The 19,141-nt window shown below is 42.8% G+C and overlaps 1 protein-coding gene across 1 annotated transcript in view; it reads left to right on the top strand.

Moving 5' to 3' along the window:
* The window catches only part of synj1 (synaptojanin 1), a 78,712-nt gene that overhangs the window by 3,125 nt on the left and 56,446 nt on the right, over positions 1-19,141 (top strand). The window contains 4 exon segments of the mRNA XM_083642587.1: positions 229-496; positions 819-1,044; positions 4,916-4,999; positions 12,450-12,511. Of these exon segments, the coding sequence (XP_083498713.1) occupies positions 229-496; positions 819-1,044; positions 4,916-4,999; positions 12,450-12,511 (640 nt within the window).

The raw sequence follows: 19,141 nt of genomic DNA, 5'->3' as shown, positions 1-19,141 counted from the left end.
CTGTTATCAATGCACCATGTCTTTCCTCTCTTCTGTTATCAATGCACCATGTCTTTTCCCTCTCTTCTGTTATCAATGCACCATGTCTTTCCTGTCTTCTGTGACTTTTTGTCCCCACTCCATATGCTATTCCCTTTGTTCACATTGTTCCTCTGTCTCTCCCATGTCCCCATCTTCCCCTCCACACTCCACCTCTCCTCCTCATCTCACTGTTTTTCTCCTTGGCAGGCGACTCCATGCTCCACAGCCTGGTGGTTGTAACGGGATGTAGCTCTGTGGGGAAAGTCCAGGACTCTGAGGTTTTCAGGGTCACACAGACAGACTTTATATCTCTGAAGAATGACCCGGGAGATGAGGACCGGATCTCTGAAGTGCGTAAAATCCTGAACTCGGGACACTTCTACTTTGCCTGGTCTGCTACTGGAGTCAGCATGGACTTGAGTCTCAACGCACATCGCAGGAGCCTAGAAGACACCACAGATAATCGCTTCTTCTGGTATGAGCATGAATGATGAGCGTTCCAGAGTTATACTATGTGTATGACAGGCATTTGACTTTTTGGGGTAGATTTTGATTTAAGTCCAATAAATACATAAATATTAATTACCGTAAGTACAGATTCTGCACACTCACACAGCACATTTGAGGTGATAACATAATGGGCTTATTCAGGGATTTGTGTGAAAATGTGCAGCTAAAGTATGAAGATTCATAGGTCAAGTTAATTTTGTGCATGTGTATACATTGTGTATGTAACATGACTAGGTGTATATTGTCTATTTTGTCTTGTCTAATTGTCTTCTCTCCTAAACCAATAGGAACCAGTCTCTTCACCTCCACCTGAAACACTATGGGGTGAACTGCGATGACTGGCTGTTGAGGCTGATGTGTGGCGGCGTGGAGATTCGGACCATCTATGCAGGCCATAAACAGGCCAAAGCCTGCATCATCTCTCGCCTCAGCTCAGAGCGAGCTGGCACCCGATTCAACGTCCGAGGAACCAACGACGATGGACAGGTGGCCAACTTTGTGGAGACTGAACAGGTGAATCAGACCTCTTAAAGGTGTTACTGTGGTCTCTTGTTTAGTTTGAGAGGCCTCATGAAAACTCTGGCTATTAGAAAGTCCTCTCAGCTGCCAGTCAGAGCAGGAACAATAGTCCATACAACAATTAACTATTCTACAACACACTGAAAGGGGTCAGCCCATTTCATATTTACATAATGAGAGAGAGAGAGAGAGAGAGAGAGAGAGAGAGAGAGAGAGAGAGAGAGAGAGAGAGAGAGAGAGAGAGAGAGAGAGAGAGAGAGAGAGAGAGAGAGAGAGAGAGAGAGAGAGAGAGAGAGAGAGAATCCCTAATTCATAGTGACGTTTTGTTTTGAAATTGGCCGCCAACTAGCGCTGAAGAACAAATACAATTGCGTCTAACGTGGAAGAGAGAAAAAGTGGGCGTGGTGAATAGAGTCACATGGCCCTGGTTATCAGTCTATTTAAACCCTGGATACATATTGACTATTGATGAGCAAACCTGATGCAGTGTGATGGTAAAAAGCTGCTGTTGCTCCAATCTATTCTTCTGTTTAGACACTCAACGTAAATGTGAAACTGGTATGAGGTTTGACTAATCTCACATGTCTCATAATAAAATGCCCAAGTAATCACCAAACTGGAGCTTTTCACTGTGCAGCAGATTATGTTCCTCATGAATTAAACTTATGACTCCCTTTAAATGGTAAAATGGTAAATGGACTGCATTTATATAGCGCTTTTATCCAAAGTGCTTTACAATGTGCCTACATTCACCCATTCACACACCGAAGGCGGCCAGCTGCCACGCAGGGTGCTGGCACAGCCATCGGGAGCAATTTGGGGTTCAGTGTCTTGCCCAAGGACACTTCGACATGCAGAACTGGAGGAGCCGGGGATCGAACCACCGACCTTCTGGTTAGTGGACGACCCGCCCTACCTCCTGAGCCACAGCCGCCCCCTTTACACCTGGTATTATGACTCCCTTTACACCTGGCATTAAAATGCGTTTTGGGGCGATCGGATTGCAATCGGATAGTGCTTGACCACAGTAACCTGATTACATTTACACCTGGTACTAATGTGTCTCTCTACTAGTGAGATCGCATTGAGATCTGATTGAGATCCGAGAGCTCTGTTCAGCTTTTTCCCACCCAGTGACAATTGTTTGTCCTTAGCGCGTTGGCTGCTGCCCATGAGTGCTGTGAGTGCTGCTATTGACATACTCCGCTCCCTCAGTAGGCTGTCCGGTGCTTCTCTGCGATTGGTCAGGACGGTAACGCGCTTCACTCTTTTCTTCTTTTCTCTCTCTATCGGCACCTGACCTGTTTTGATTGGATATCTGCTTCATTATGATTGACACATTAACGGCTGTGCTCAAGTGAAGAGACACCACACTGTTCACAATATAAATGTATACACTTTTTACTACACAGTTAATATCATTCCACTGTCATTTTGCCCACAAAGTCCTTCATCAGAATATAAGCCATTATTATATTCTTGACAATCTGCCTTTGCGGGCCAAAACATCAGTGGAATGCTTTTAAATATTGCCGAAGTGAACACAACAACGTAATTACAAGGTATTTAATTTAGGGTCAGAATGAGATCTCTTCTCATGATTTTTGCAGCTTTGATTTTGGGTGCAGTTTGGAGTGCTGCCTTGGCTGCTGTCTGCCACACACACACACACACACACACACACACACACACACACACACACACACACACACAGGGCCGCAGCCTGTGCATTAACACAGCGCTGATTAGAGCAGCAGAAAAAACAGCCGTCACTGTTGTTGTATGTGGATTGAGAATGCATTTGCATTTACACTGGTGTTCAATAGGGATGTAACTAGGGGTGGGAATCACCAGATGCCCACGATACAATAGTATTGCGATATTGCGATATTGTGATATTGCGATATATTGCGATATTCGATATATTGTCTAACTCCTTTTCCTACCTTTTCCTTGACCTCACCGGAAGTAAAACATGCAGTGTTTTTTTTGTTTTGTTTTGTTTTTGCCCCACATGTAGGCTACATTATTAAGCTTCTCTGGACTCAATATGCCACTGCAGGCGTGGACTGCAACATCGGGCGCTTCGGGCAGATGTCCGGTGGCCTGGCATGGCATGGCCTGCATTTTTTTTTTTTTTTTTATATCAATACTTGGCGTCCAAATATTGATACAATATCGTCAGGCAAAATATCGCGATACTATGGTGTATCGATTTCCCCCCCCCCACCCCTAGATGTAACGATAACCGGTTTTAATGATAACCCCCGTGATAAAATTCCATACGATAACCGTACCGTTTCAGATTTTCATTATCATTAAAACCGTGGTACCGTGATTACCATGTTACCGTGATTACAGTGCTTTGAAAAACATGGTAAATACTGTCCATCCTCAACCAAAGTTGGCAACCGTCTCCCAGATGCAAACGTGCAGCCTTGGAGAAATGATTTCAGTGAGTGTATCGATCCTTTTTGGGTCTGAGTTTTCAATATAAAACTTGGTATTAGTATTAGTACTTTTTGAACATTTTCAGCACATTTTCACAAACTGTGATAATACGATAACTGTGATAATTCTGGTCACGATAATCGTGATGTGAAACTTTCCACCTCCGGAGGTAATTTGGTCGATCGGATCACAATCCATCCTCAATGCGTCTTGGATGCATTTTACACCTGTACTTTCATGAGGTCAAGCACTTATCCGATTGCAATCCGATCACCCAAAATACATTTGAATGCAATGTAAAGGGGTCTACTCTGTCAGTCTAGTCAGTACCGTACTTGGCTTTTTTTTTGCTTTGCTCAGTCTGCATTATTGTCAGATGTTTTTTTTTCTCTCTCTCCATTTTGGGAAATGACTCACCAGTTGTTCTCCCTTTTTGTAGTTCCTGTTCCGCTCCAAAAACGAACATGAGGCCACTTTGGCAGCCATTTGTGATATGATCACATCTAGAGGCTAGAGCTGTTTCTCAGAGCGAGCTGTCAGTGCAGCACAGAGACATGTAGCCTCTCTGTGTGTGACGCACTGCCCGTCTCTATGCTTTCTCCTTCCCATCCCCTCAGTGTTCTGAGGGGCCCAGCACTCTCACACACACACACACACACACACACACACACACACACACACACACACAAGCACACGCACCCACACACACACACAAGCATGCCACGCCTTTCCTCAGGGAGCCTTTAGAATGACATCATCCACCGTTTCTTTTAATCCCGTACCTTCTGCACAGTGTGAAGTCATTGCCCAGTCTGCATTATAATGTCACAGAGGGATTCACATTATGTCAGTCTCCTCCTGTGCTTTTATTTCCTCTTATCTACATTTATCAAAATTCCTATTCATTCCAATTGTCATTTGATGCATCTGGTTCTCTTATCATTCTCCACCATGTTGTGTTCTGTTGTCATTTATATTGTAAAAACACACAATGTGTGGACCAAAACAGCTCAGCAGGCACAGTAGAATATCAAAAATGGAAAGAAGGAGCTGTTAGGAATTTAAATGACAAGATTTAATAGGAAGTAATTGTACCCGTGTACTGCAAAGAGTTTGTTAAACTCTTTGCAGTACACGGGTACAATTACTTCCATTTTTGTCATTTATATTGTGGCATCAAATTCACTTTTGTCTTTGCATATTATCTTGATGTTTGTTGGTTTGTTGGATGGTTGGTTTGGTTAGTTTTGAGGTTAAATGTTTGAAATGTTTTTGTAAGCTCCCTTTTATTTTATTTTATTTTATCTCATCTCACTTTGCACAATCCCCCGCCCCGTTATGTGTAATTTTATCACTTCCACATCTATGTTTTATCACAAATGACCTAACAAAACCTTCTGTTTGCTTTGAACAGGTTATTTTCCTGGATGATAAAGTCTCATCCTTCATACAGATCCGCGGGTCCATTCCTCTTTTCTGGGAACAGCCAGGGATACAGGTACTATCTGCCACACTACAGTACCTGCCTAGAAACTAGAAGACCTAAGCATAGCTTGTTGGGAAGGGGGCTAAATAACGCTACAAACATAGGTTACATTTGGGCGAGGGAAAACTATTTCAAAGTGGTCCTTTGACCTCTCAGCTCAATTTATCTGAATGAAAATTGGTTCAATGGGTACCCACCAGTCTCCCATTTACACATAAGGTAGCATTTTTCACAGCCTAGCATTAATAGTTTGACTGATGTGTTATGCATGCAAATACTTCTGATGAGTAAGGGGGGAGAAAATGTTGACAATCTGCTTTTGGGTATTTTGCAGAAATGTTTTTGTATGTGGATGGATTATTAATTTCCCTTATGCCCAAATTCACATGCTCTTTTAATGAAATAAAAAAATATATAATATAAAAAAACATATAGGGAAAATACATTATCTTAGTCTTGTGTGTTGATCAGTAGAGTTGTGATTAAAGGGTTGGGTGGGCCCCGGAAGATTTTCAGATTTCAAAGTGGGGCGTGGCAGTCTTAAAGTCGAGCTGAACCCAAAAATGACTTTTCTTTTCTTTTAGTTCAAATACCTGGGTATGCAGTGCACCTATTTAATAATGTATGCAAAAAAAATCACAAAAATCTAACTTCTTTATTTTTTCACACTTTTTCACATCAAAAGTTCATTTTTCAAGATTTCATTGATAACAGTAATGTACAGTTTGCTGACGTCACCTAGTACTATCAAATTTCTACCCTATTTCAACCAATCATATCACGACATGCAGCTGTCAATCAAATCTTCATTTCAGGATAATTTTCTCTTCCAAATGAAGTAGAAAATGGCGCCTAGTGCCTGTCATCTGGCAGAATTCCTATACCATAAACCAGGGGTGCCCAATACGTCGATCGCGATCGACCGGTCGATCGCGAAGGTAGTGTGGTCGATCGCATGGCATTGAGGAAGAAATTTTTTTTTTTTTTTTTTTTTTTTTTTTACTGTTTTTCCACTGTTTCCACTGTTTTTCCACTGTTTTTCGACTGTTTCCACTGTTTTTCCACTGTTTTTCCACTGTTTCCACTGTTTTTCCACTGTTTTTCCACTGTTCCACTGTTTTCCACTGTATACTCAGTGTATATATATATAAATAAATATGCTTGGTAGCTCACTTTGACTTGGTCATTTTAAAAGTAGCTCGCAAGCTGAAAAAGTGTGGGCACCCCTGCCATAAACTAACTACTAACTTGGCCAATTGTTAGAAACATGAACAAAAAACTATAATCTCTAAGAATGCAAAGAAATGTAACTGGCTCGTTAAAACGCGCATTCCAGGGATATCGTATTAACAGAAATAGCGTAAAAGGCGCGCGCTTGAGAGCGTGGCTGTCAGGGGTCTCCCCTCAGAGATTCCAGGCTGGCGGGCAGCACCCATGCATCGGATTGTCCGCTCCCTCCGCACGAAGCAGCTCGCTGCCTGGTACTCCGCGGATCCCACTCGCGTAGCACGACAACACGCTGAATCCCACTTGATTTGGGGGTGGAACACGCCATGATTGATCAATGCCAAAGCCAGTCGACAGAATTGTCAAATCAAATCATCGACATGATACTATGACCCGCCTCTCAACTTGTCATCTCAGACAAATTATGTTTTCAGTCTGAAACGGACTGCGACGCACGTGACGAACGGGTTCACTTCGACTTTAAGTTTGGGAACCCCTGCTGTATGATGTCGAGGAGGCTAACTCAGTCTCAGGTTGATGACACATCTAAGTGCTAACACTTAACTATACTGTATGATGCATGATGTTGCGTATGTGGAGCTCTTGCAAAAGAAGCACAAAACATTCACTAAGATATGCTTGGCATTTGTGTCTGTTAGACATTCGTGCGGGGGAATGTGAGAAGCCTCCGCATGTTTGCATTAGTTGGTTGTTAAATTCTTAGGCTCATCTTAATCCATTTTGTCCATGCTGTGTTCAGAAAAAGTCCATTAAGGGTGTGTTGTTGCACCTGAATGAGAATCGCCGGCCTAACGGAATGGATGAGAACCCCCACCTGGTATAACAACATAACACTTTTCATGTTGTTTTCTGTTCTGCGGCTCTGTTGGTGCTGGCTCTCTCATACTGCAGAAAGAGGTCCCTCTGTGCAATGCCAAAGGTCAGGGGTCAATGCCAGGCTCTCCCTTCATCAATGAATCCCCGATGTGGGTTCTTCTGGCTCTGTCCCACCTACCTCTTCATGAAATGTAATTTAAAGCCAGACCGCGGATCAGCCGTCCCTAGTGCCTCATAAAGCTGAATGCCTGGGCTTCTCCTACCCTTGTCCTCCTGACATTGCACAGACTGGTGGAACGGACCTGACGAGGGGGAGGTTGATGATAGACGTAGTGGTTTGGTAAAGGGCCTTTTCTCTGTTTTTTTTTCTCAGCTCCCAGATTTCTTTGAGAAGGTGAGAGCCTGGTCTGAAAACATCCTCCAGCCCCTTCCCTTTCACTTAGACCACTGGTTTTCCCAGGCCCACTGGATGGGCGTAGATGAAATAGTATGTTTTAGATTGAGTCGTTGGAAGGTTAGAAGGCCAAGTGGAGCCATAACCGTATAGAGCTGAACCGTCAACGTGGCGTCTCTTGCCCCGGAAGTGAGTTCTCTATTCACTTCCTCAATAGAGTACCGCAGGGATGACGTATTTTTACGACTCCGCCGGCGATAGACAGGCCGGAGGCATTATGGATCCGGGTTGTCCGTCCGTCCGTCCGATGTTCGTTAACGCGATATCTGAGAAACGCCTTGACGGAATTTCATCAAATTTGCCTGAAACATCGACTTAGACTCAAGGATGATCTGATTAGATTTTGGTGGTCAAAGGTCAAGGTCGCTATGACCTCTCGAACGCCATTTTCAAGCTTGTTAACGCGATATCTCAGGAATGCCTTGACGGAATTTATGTTGTTATTTTTTGTTTTTGCTCCAAGCGAAATGTTTTATGGTCACTCACGATTCAGTAGGTCACAGGTTGGCTTGGCTCCAGCCTCAAAACTTGTTAGATAAAGATTTTTTCGAAATGGAACAAATTGAGAAAATGAATGGGTAAACTCACTTCCGGGGCAAAGAGATGTCACGTGACTGATTGTTCAGCTCTATTACTACTCAGCCTACTCAGTCCACAAGTTGTTTGATTTGGTCTAAACACAGGGTAGTGGGCTTGGTTGATTTGGTCTAAACACAGGGTAGTGGGCTTGGTTGATTTGGTCTAAACACAGGGTAGTGGGCTTGATTTGGTCTAAACACAGGGTAGTGGGCTTGATTTGGTCTAAACACAGGGTAGTGGGCTTGGTTGATTTGGTCTAAACACAGGGTAGTGGGCTTGGTTGATTTGGTCTAAACACAGGGTAGTGGGCTTGGTTGATTTGGTCTAAACACAGGGTAGTGGGCTTGGTTGATTTGGTCTAAACACAGGGTAGTGGGCTTGGTTGATTTGGTCTAAACACAGGGTAGTGGGCTTGGTTGATTTGGTCTAAACACAGGGTAGTGGGCTTGGTTGATTTGGTCTAAACACAGGGTAGTGGGCTTGGGGGCTTTTTTCAGACAGAACTGTAGTCCACCCGCTTTTAAAGTACTGTTTTAACCCCTTGGCCCCTTTGACCACTAGTGGCATTGTAGGCTAACTTTCTCCTCCCCGTACTCCAATTCACTCTTAAACAGGATATGTACAGTCTCTCAGATTTCCATAGAGGTCTACTGTCAGTGTTGGAAACAGAAGAACCAATCAATCTAGGACTAGACTCATAATTGTAGCATAAGTACCGTAAATTCCGGACTATAAGGCGCACCGGTATATAAGCCGCAGCAGCAAAATTGACTGTTTTTTACATATATAAGCCGCACCGGACTATAAGCCGCGGGTGTTTTGATGTTTAATTACCATATGTAAGGGTTCGTGCACAGAGAGGAATGTCGGGAAAGAGATGGCTGTTTGGGGAAGCTCCCATTTATTAACATTTCAACAAAAGGTGCTGTCAACAATCAAACCAGGTACCGTAATCCTTGTCTTCATCTTTTAGGTGAAGGTGCAGCGTCAAAAACAGAGTCAGAGTCAAAGTCAAGTCACTAATCCTCGTCTTCCTCTTCTTCCTCCGTACTGAAACCAGCAAAGTCCTCAACTTCAGTGTCGGAAACGAACAGGTTCAGGGTGGCTTCGTCAACCACTCTCCTCTCTCCTTCGTTGTCACTCTCAAAACCAAGGAACTCCTCTTCGTCACTGTCGGTGTCGGAATCGAACAGCCTCTGAAGGCGCCCAGCTGTGCCGGCGTCATCATCACGCAGCAGTCCAGCCTTTCGGAACCCGAATGGAGTTTGTGGTCTTGATGGCTGCTTTCACGGAATCTGTTATATGAGCCCTCATGCTGTCGAGAACGAGCAAAGCTTTTTTTTGGTGAAAGAATCCTCCAGGGCGCTTGACGTAGCACTCAGCCAGCCACTCCTTCATGACACTTTCCATCATCCACCCTTTCTTGTTGACTCTGAGGCATATCCCACTGGGAATTTTCTCTTTCGGCATCGTAATCCGCTTAAAAATCACCATTGGCGGCAGCTTTACTCCAGATGCAGAGCAGGCCAGAACACAAGTGAAATTCGTTCTCTCGTGCCCAGTGGTTCTCAATGTGATCGACGATTCACCTTTCTTGTTAACAGTCCGAGTGAGTGGCAGGTCGAACGTCAAAGGCACTTCATCCATATTTATGATCTGCTCCGGTTCGATGGAATATTCCTTGATCTTCCTTTGTGTGAATTCGCCGAAGTTTGTGATTTTCTCCTGGTAGTCGGGGGAGGGAGTTGTTGGCCGAGTGGCCGTTTGCTTACCGTAATTACCATATGTAAGGGGTCACGCACAGAGGGGATTGTCGGGAAAGAGATGGCTGTTTGAGGAAGCTCCCATTTACCGTATTACCGTAACATTTCAACAAAACAACATAACACAACACCACCTTTGTTTATTTTTACAGTGCACACAGTGTCCGCGGTGTGGTGAAAAGAGGGCAAGAGAGGAAATTAAAACAGAAGTGGATTTATAGTTAGAAAGAGTGCTAAAAAAGAGAGATTTTATTTGTATTTTTTTTTTTTTTTCTGAAAAAATCCATAGATAAGCCGCACCGTTATATAAGCCGCAGGGCCAAAAAACGGGGAAAAAGCCGCGGCTTATAGTCCGGAATTTACGGTACCCTAAAAAAGCATGAAATGCTTTTGATAGTGTAGAAAAGATGACCTCAGTAAAATGACCAAAGTGGTCAATTAAGATGTTGGTGTTAAGCTGCTATCTGTTGTCTGAAATCCAATCGCTTGAACATCTCTAAAGTAGTGTAGAACCTGAGGAGGATTGGGTTCCGAGGAGCATGGCTGTAACCTGAGCCCTTCCTTTTTTGCTGGCTTGGGGAAGTTATTAAATATGCATGGCACAAACCTGCACAAGGTATCCACGGGCTAAGAGAGTGGAAGTAGTGACAAAATGGAGCCACATTTCTGGCCCTCCCAAGCACAGGCCCGGCTGAAAAATATGCATATAAATGTTCAAGCAAATGTAATGAATGCAAGTCAAACTTGTAAATCTGAGTTGTAAGGGAGAAAAGAGCCTGGAAGGAGAGACTGTGACACTTGTGCACTCAGGAGATAACAGTAACATCCCCAGACACAATTCTGTGCTGATAATGCATGACTGGTTCAGACACAGAATACATGTAAGTTGCTTGTGGGCGTGGCCCATCTGAATTGAGTGACTAATAGAGACACTGCGTAACGCGTCATCATTCAGAAGCCACGCCCAAGACGGGGGAAAACAGAAACCCCCCCTCCAATCCTGGCGTTCTCCTATGTCACGTGCATGGTTGCGTGTCGCACAGAAAGATCGTATATACGGAAGATGAACACTCCAACTTACTTCCTTGACAGCTAGATCCACATTTTTCTTCTCGCCAATTCTCAATGGCTTCCTTGTTTTGCTCAGGAGTACAAAGAAACTTGAACTGGCGATTTTTTAAATTTTTTGTCTGCGCAGCCCCACCACACAACAGCTTTTAGCTATGTTTAATTCAAGGAAAATGACGCTGGTGTGTGGAAATGAACGGAGCTTTTTCCCCGTGACGGGCGTGGCCTATTTCATGCAGTGTCTCTATAGGTGGAGAAGTGGTCATGGAAACACAGCGGGCACAGGAAGGATGCTGACATTTTGAGTTCTTTGAACTGGTGACAAGTCATATAAGAAGGAGAGAGAAATGGAAGTAGGAAGGGTTTGAGATAGGTCGGGCACAAGCAGGGACATCATGCGCTGTAGAATGACGTTTCTGTCTGTGCAATTGTTTTCTCGATGTCCTGCAAAGTCTGTGAAGGTGTGGTCATGAGTGTGTGCATCTCTGTCTGTCTGTCCTACTCACTCAACACTAGGGGTGGGAGAAAAAATCGATTCACCTAAGTATCGCGATTTTTAATGTCACGATTTTTTGAATCGATCTTTTATTCCAGAATCGATAATCGCAAAAAAAAAAAAAAAAAAAAATTGGGTGTCCGCAGTCAGGCCACTCACTGAACAGCAGGCCAGGCGCCGCCTACTGGTTTCTTGGTAAAGTGGGTGCATCTCATTGTAAAATTGGACTTGGCCCAAATTGGGCTTCAAACGGCCCAAATTGGGCTTCAAAAAGCCCAAATTTCACATGCGTCGGCCCATATCGGCCTGGCCTGCTTGGTATCTAATGCCCGGCCTGAATTATGATCCCAGTCCGCCCCGGTTTTTAACTATATCGCCCAGCCCTACTCATGATATAATATACAGTCTCTAGTGTATGATTCAACTTTTCCCATGTTCCCAAATTTAGTGTAAAAAGCAAACAAACTAAAAAAAGAAACAAAAATCGCAAAAAATCGTAATATCGAATCGCAATAATCGTAGAATTGCAATACTTAAGAATCGCAATATATATCGAATCGGCACCCAAGTATCGTGATAGTATCGAATCGGGAGATAAGTGAATCGGCACAGCCCTACTCAACACCAGTGTACTCGGAAACATTTGAGAATGGGGAGAGAGAGGTAGTGAGGTAAAGACCTGGGAAGGACCACATAATAACGTCGCAGTGAGAAACGGAGAGATGCTAGGTACTAGGAAATCCAAATTTCTCTGTTGCTCACTGTCTTTGTCTGTAATGATCAACTCTCCCCTTCCTGCCCTTTGTGTGTTGCTTTCTTTTTATGGCATTCTTTTGTTGCGATGATGATCAAGGTGTCTTCTTCTGCTCTTCTAATGTTGTCCAAAAAATTGCTATCCCCAGTGCTGCCAGCAGGTGGTCTGGCCCTCTGCAACACGTGTGTCTGCGCCACTTTCCTTTTGTGGGATTAGCTCATTTGTCAAGGACAGCACTGTGACTTTGTTTCTCTGTGTCTTTTCTGGCTGTCTCTTCCCTGCAGGTTGGCTCTCACCGTGTCAAACTCTCCAGGGGCTTTGAGGCTAATGCACCAGCATTTGAAAGGTAAGTACAGTTCTGTTCTGTGTAGGGTGGATGCACCTATGTGCACATGGGTGTGTTTATGTGTGTGGCAGTCTCCAGTAGGGATGCAGGGCTCGACGTTAACTTTTAAAAGTGGTTGCCGGAGGGGCAACCTGGCAAGAGCTTTTGGTTGCCCGAATAAAAATATGGTTTCATATATTTTTTTAACAGTTATTGTTCATATTGTGCTTAATTTATTAATTAAAATCGTTATTGATAATGAAGTAGCTGGAATCAGTATCTGCCGATCACCGATATAACTGATCACCGCGTCAATTGAAGCCTTCTTTTTATCATGTAGCATTATTATTATTATTATTATTATTTTATTTTTTTATTACACTCTCTCTTAACACATTCACTGCCAGCCGTTTTTTCAATACTGTAGGTAGGTTCTGCCAAAGTTTTTTTTTTGAGGATTCTGGCTCATCTTTCAAGAGCCGAGGATTCTTTTCTGCTAAGATTTTGTGAACACAAATGATCTCAAAAGAACTAATAGAATGTGTGCTTTCTCTGTCTAAAAGAGTTAGTTTGTAGAGTTAGTAGTTATGTACCGTAGGCATTAGCAGTAGAATACAGCATGGTTTCAGCGTCTGAAAATTTATTCTGAGATAAATGGCTTTTTGTGAAATTCGATAGAACAGTCACTTTAACCATTTATTTTTGGCGTAAGACGTCAGACATCTAAACAATAGTTTTGAACAGTAATTTCCTCCATAGCAGCAGGAAACCCCCCTCTCCTTCAAACTCCTCCCTCCATGGGTGTGTCTCTGGTGGCTTTGCAGCGTTTGTCACAAGCGAGGCTCTGCCTGTCTGTGCTGCCTGGCTGCTGGCGGCTGCTCTTTGGGCGAGTCTGCATGAGTCGTTTCGGTATTGAGCTCAGCTGCAATGAAGCTGCGTGCGATTGTGGTCTTTCTGCCGGTGTTTCAAAGTGTGTTGCACGCATAATCTATTATGCAAATTTGCAATCCCCCACCGCCAGCTCCCAGCGCGATAATGCGCGAAAGCGAACGCTTTTTCGCCAATCCATTTTACAGTATGAGAATGGTTTCCTCGCGCGTTCCCCTGCAGTTTTGGCTCGGCTTTTTCTAGTCTGGAGAGCACTGTCGCCACTTAGTGGGTCGGTGGAATGGGTTGTACACGTTCGGTGGCTCCAATATTTTTATAGGAGACGTGGGGGGCGTTGATCCACGTCCCACCGTCAAATTTTTTTTTTTTTTTTTTTGACGAGTCAACTCGTCATTGGCAGTCAACCGTTGGATTTTTTTTGACGAGTCAACTCGTCATTGGCAGTGAACGTGTTAAAGACCATTTCAATATTAATCTGAATTGAAGGAGCAACCATTCAGACAGTCAGAGGACTCAACCTATGTAACAGGGATGCTTTTAGGACCCTGGGGAGTCGTAGAAGCCGGACAGCATCTCCAGCTGCGTTGACTTAGTAATTATCCACAAGCTTCCCTCTCTCTCTCTCTCTCTCTCTCTCTCTCGCTCATTGATGCAGCTGCCTGCTGCACAGACATGGAGTTTACAACTCTGACTCTTCTTGGACAGTTATTTCTTATTTTGGGAATTTCAGAATGAGATGGTCCTCATGCACACTGCATACTGCAACTTCAAGATCCATGGCAGAAAGAGAGAGAGACTAAGCAGGTGTGTGAGCCGGGAGGGAGGGAGAGAGAGTGAAGTCAGGGAAACTTCTGTCTCTCCCTCCCTCCTTCACTCTGTCTCTCCCTCTCTCCCGGCTCCCTCATACACACACACCTGCGTTCAGAGTGAAGTCTGTCTCTCCGAGAGACAGAGAGGAGTTTAGTCATTTTAGGTGCGCACAGTTAATTGTCTGTAATGCATAGTTAATTGTCTGGAATGGCTTTGATCGGCTATTTTGAGAAGGCCGATCACAGCCGATAGAGGCCAAATCGATTGCGGAGCATCTCTAAATAAAATGTCACATATATGTCACTCACAACAAGTATTAAAACCTATTTATTTGGTGTATATTTTGCTGTTTACTGCTGTACATATTTTTTTGCATGTTAAAACGTGGTTGCCCCTGGGGCAACCAAAGGCCAAGAAATGGTTGCACTATTTTTTTTTGGTTGCCCTGGGCAACCGGGCAGCCGTTAATGTCGAGCCCTGCGGATGGCTATCATTTAGGAATTAACAATACTAGTACTCTTATCGATACCGCTTATCGATCCGGTACTTTAACAGTACTCGTATCGGTTCTTTTTGTTATTTTTAAGAGAAAAAAACCCGAAACAAATGGGACTGGCAGTTGTCGGTTCTTTTCGTTATTTTTAACACATTCACTGCCAGCTGTTTTTTTCTTACTGTAGGTAGCTTCTGCCAGAGGGGTTTTTTGAGGATTCTGGCTCATCTTTCAAGACCTGAGGATTCTTTTCTGCTAAGATTTTGTGAACACAAAATATCTAAAAAGAACTAATAGAATGTGTGCTTTCTCTGTCTAAAATAGTTAGTTTGTAGAGTTAGTAGTTATGTAGGCATTAGCACTTGAATACAGCATGGTTTCAGCGTCTGAAAATTTATTCTGAGATAAATGGCTTTTTGTGAAATTCGATAGAACAGTCACTTTAACCATTCATTTTTGGCATCAGTAAGACGTCAGACATCTAAACAATAGTTTTGAACAGTAATTTCCTCCATAACAGCAGGAAACACCCCTCTCCTTCAAACTCCTCCCTCCGTGTGTGTTCTTCTTGGCTGCAGCGGGCGTGTCACAAGCTCGTTTCTGTTGCTGCTGTAACCTCGCGTCACCAGGCTCACTGCTTTGCTGCTGCTCCTGTCTGCTGGCGGCCGCTGTGCAAGTCTGGATGGGCTCGCTCGTTTCTTGGAGTTTCGGTTGAGAGCTTTGATGAAGCTTTTGCGATTCTGGTCTTATTTATGCTGCGTGTTTCAAAGTGTGTTCCACCCGTAATCTATTATGCAAATTTGCAATCCCTCACCGCCAGCAATCAGCGTGAAAGCGAAAGCGTTTTCGCCAATCCATTCTACAGTATGAGAATGGTTTCATCGCGCGTTCCCCTGCAGTTTTGGCTCTGCTTTTTCTAGTCTGGGAGAGCACTGTCGCCACTTAGTGGGTCGGTGGAATGGGTTGTACACGTTCGGTGGCTCCAATATTTATATAAGAGATGTAAAAGGGTTAGATGCACATCCCACGGTCAAAAAAAAAAAAAACATTTTTTTGACGTATTAACACGTCATTGGCAGTCAACCGTTGGATTTTTTTTGACGTATTAACACGTCATTGGCAGTGAACGTGTTAAGAGGAGAAAGGGGGAAACAAGAGACAAATTAAGAACAGAAATTGCTTTATTTTCTCACACGAGTAGCAAACTGCAACAGCACTGTTTTTTTTTTCTTTTAACAAAACACTTAAAGCAGGACTAAACCACCCAGATTTCTGGCAGAACGGCATGCTGCTTGGTTTGAAAACTCTGCAGGCAAGATGTACCCTGGCAGAATAAACATAACTTGGCCAATAAGTATGTAAGATACAAAATAAAACAAATTGTAATGTCTTTATTTGTTGTAGAATGCAGAGGACCTGTAACTGTTTAGTTAACTCACATTCCAGGAATATTTACTGCGCTGCTCTAAAATAACGTAGTTTGCTCGAGACTGTTTCGTCCTGAAACCCACTCGCTTTGCGCCAGAACACAATCGATTTGGGGGTGGAACACGCCAGGATTGGCCAACGCCAGTGCCCAGAACTGTCAAATCAAATCATCGACAGAGACGCTATGGCCCGCCTCCCAGTGTTTTCATTGTATCAGAGATAGAGAACGATAACTATAAATGATCAATATAGCCACGTTATAAACAACAAACTAATGCAGGTGCCAGGTGTGGAGGGAGATTAAGGTGCGTAGCCTATTGCTGGAGATTCAAGTTGTGCGCTGTCTGCACTGACACTGTCGCACTTATTACTTTTAGCTAACGCTACGTTGTTTTTTCATCAAGGCAATGTCCAGAAGATATGGGTTCATGAGTGTCTGCAAATGCAGATAGATAGACTACAGTAGGAGCATGCATGTTGTCTGTTTCAATAACGAAAGCGTCCTTACCGAGAACGACGTGCTGACCAATTAAATATTCTTGCTGCAAAACCGGCCTCTTAATGACAACACTGGATTAAAGATGATCGACTATAGAGGCTATAAAGAATAGACTATAGAGAAATAAATTGATTCAAAACGTTTATTTAGGAAACAATTATTTTATAACATCCTTTTTTTAATAGTGGCCGGTAAATGTTCGATATGGCCGGAGTTCTGGAACGTTAGCAGTTGCATTGGCCGTCTGGAAAAATGCCTAGCGGAATCCCTGGTCTCGACAGTGCTACCACTGCACCACTGTGCTGCCAAAATATGTGTCAGAAGTGGGATGGGAATGGGATATGAAGTTATTTTAAAATGGATTTAATTGACATTTCTATTAGTTAGAGAATTTTAGCAAAATGCTTGGACCATCTGTGAAAAAATTTACTACCAATAGCTTTCTTCACCAATGTGTTCTTATAGGTGTCTAGAATCACTTCTCAATTAGTGCAAACCCAAATCCTCGTGGAAAATCCTGGAGAGCCAATCAAAGTTAAGGTGCCCCGAGGGCTTGGGTGAAAAATATGATAAAAATTAAAAGTCTAAAATGAACTTGTGGGGTGTCTAACTAGGGGTTTTCAGGGGTGCTGAATCCATTCCAAACATTATTTTTGAGTAAAAATGTCTCCCTGACCATATGATATTGGTATATTGGTTATTGTTATGTAAAGCACAGTGTATACCGGTAATCACAATCATTTTCCACGAGGATTTGGGTTTGCACTAATTGAGAGGTGATTCTAGACACCTATAAGAACACATTGGTGAAGAAAGCTATTGGTAGTACATTTTTTCACAGATGGTCCAAGCATTTTGCTAAAATTCTCTAACTATATGTAGTATGTGGTTTTAGCACTAAAAAAGTGTAAAAGGATGGAAAATGTTCTTCACTTATTGCTGGCATTCAAATCCGTTCACTAGGTACACTGCAATTATGGATTGGATTAGGGATGTCAATTTTCGGTTAATTTCACTTTCGATTAACCGACGCTAATAATCGATTAACCTATCGGTTAATTCATAATTTTTTAATATAAAAAAAAAAGAAAAATCGTCTATTTACTCAATGAGCTCATGCCCAAACAAGGCGTGTCTATTTAGATGCTGAAATGTTAATGCTTTTTGTGTTAGAATTATGCCTTTATTTTTTGTTGGCTTTGCTGAAATTTATAAGTTTATTGCCACATTTTGATCAGGTAATCATTCCAAAATCATTCTGGCTCTTATATGGATGACAAGGAAATATATTTTTGAGAGCTTTATTTCCTGTTTATGTAAACATTACAACAACAACAACAATCTGTTATTTCTTTTGATTTTTTTCACATTAGGCCTACTGTCTTTTGCAGCATAAAAACTTAAACAAAATATAGCCTATTTCGATTTGCTGCCAACAATTGAACAAAATTTGAACAAAATAGTTGCATGATGCAAAACACTGTGCAAAATCTGCAAGGAAACTCAAAAAACGTGATTTTTTTTTTTTTTTTTTTTTTTTTAATATTAACTGATAGACCGACAGCAATAACCGAACAACGACGTTAGCGACGGTTAATCGATTAACGGTTAACCGTTGACATCCCTAGATTGGATATTTGATGACTCAATGAATTCATCGTAACTGGCAATAAAATGTGGAGACCTTTCAGTGGACGTACTGTGGAAAAGGAATGTCTTGTCCCATCCCTGTACAGTAATGAGGTGGACTGTGCATCTTGTCACATCCCTGTACAGTAATAATGAGGTGGACTGTGCATCTTGTCACATCCCTGTACAGTAATAATGAGGTGGACTGTGCATCTTGTCACATCCCTGTACAGTAATAATGAGGTGGACTGTGCATCTTGTCACATCCCTGTACAGTAATAATGAGGTGGACTGTGCATCTTGTCACATCCCTGTACAGTAATGAGGTGGACTGTGGGTCTTGTCACATCCCTGTACAGTAATAATGAGGTGGACTGTGTATCTTGTCACATCCCTGTACAGTAATGAGGTGGACTGCGGGTCTTGTCACATCCCTGTACAGTAATAATGAGGTGGACTGTGCATCTTGTCACATCCCTGTACAGTAATAATGAGGTGGACTGTGCATCTTGTCACATCCCCATACAGTAATGAGGTGGACTGTGGCAATACGATAGTATTGCGATATTGCAATATCGCCGATATTGCGATATATTGAATATTGTGATATTTCGATATATTGCGATTTCTTACTTTTTCAACTGCAAATAATGTCCCCAAAGGAAAACTTTGTCAACATCTGGTTTATATAAGAACAATTTCCAAGTCTGTACATCTGACTTCAACCATTTTATTGCAGCAACATTGTCAAGTAGACAGACCAACAACTTTCATAAAGTCATGTCATAGTTACATGCACCTGACAAACTGAACTGTTTGTTACAGTCTACTTACAGTCCACCTTAACTGGATGTGTGTGTGGACTACTGTACTTAGGTAGTTTTTGAACAATGCAACTTCACTT

The sequence above is a fragment of the Poromitra crassiceps genome (genome assembly GCF_964638095.1).
Source record: "Poromitra crassiceps genome assembly, chromosome: 1".
Taxonomy (NCBI): domain Eukaryota; kingdom Metazoa; phylum Chordata; class Actinopteri; order Beryciformes; family Melamphaidae; genus Poromitra; species Poromitra crassiceps.
The sequence above is the reverse complement of the archived record's forward strand: the minus strand, read 5'-3'. Positions and strand labels throughout refer to the sequence as shown.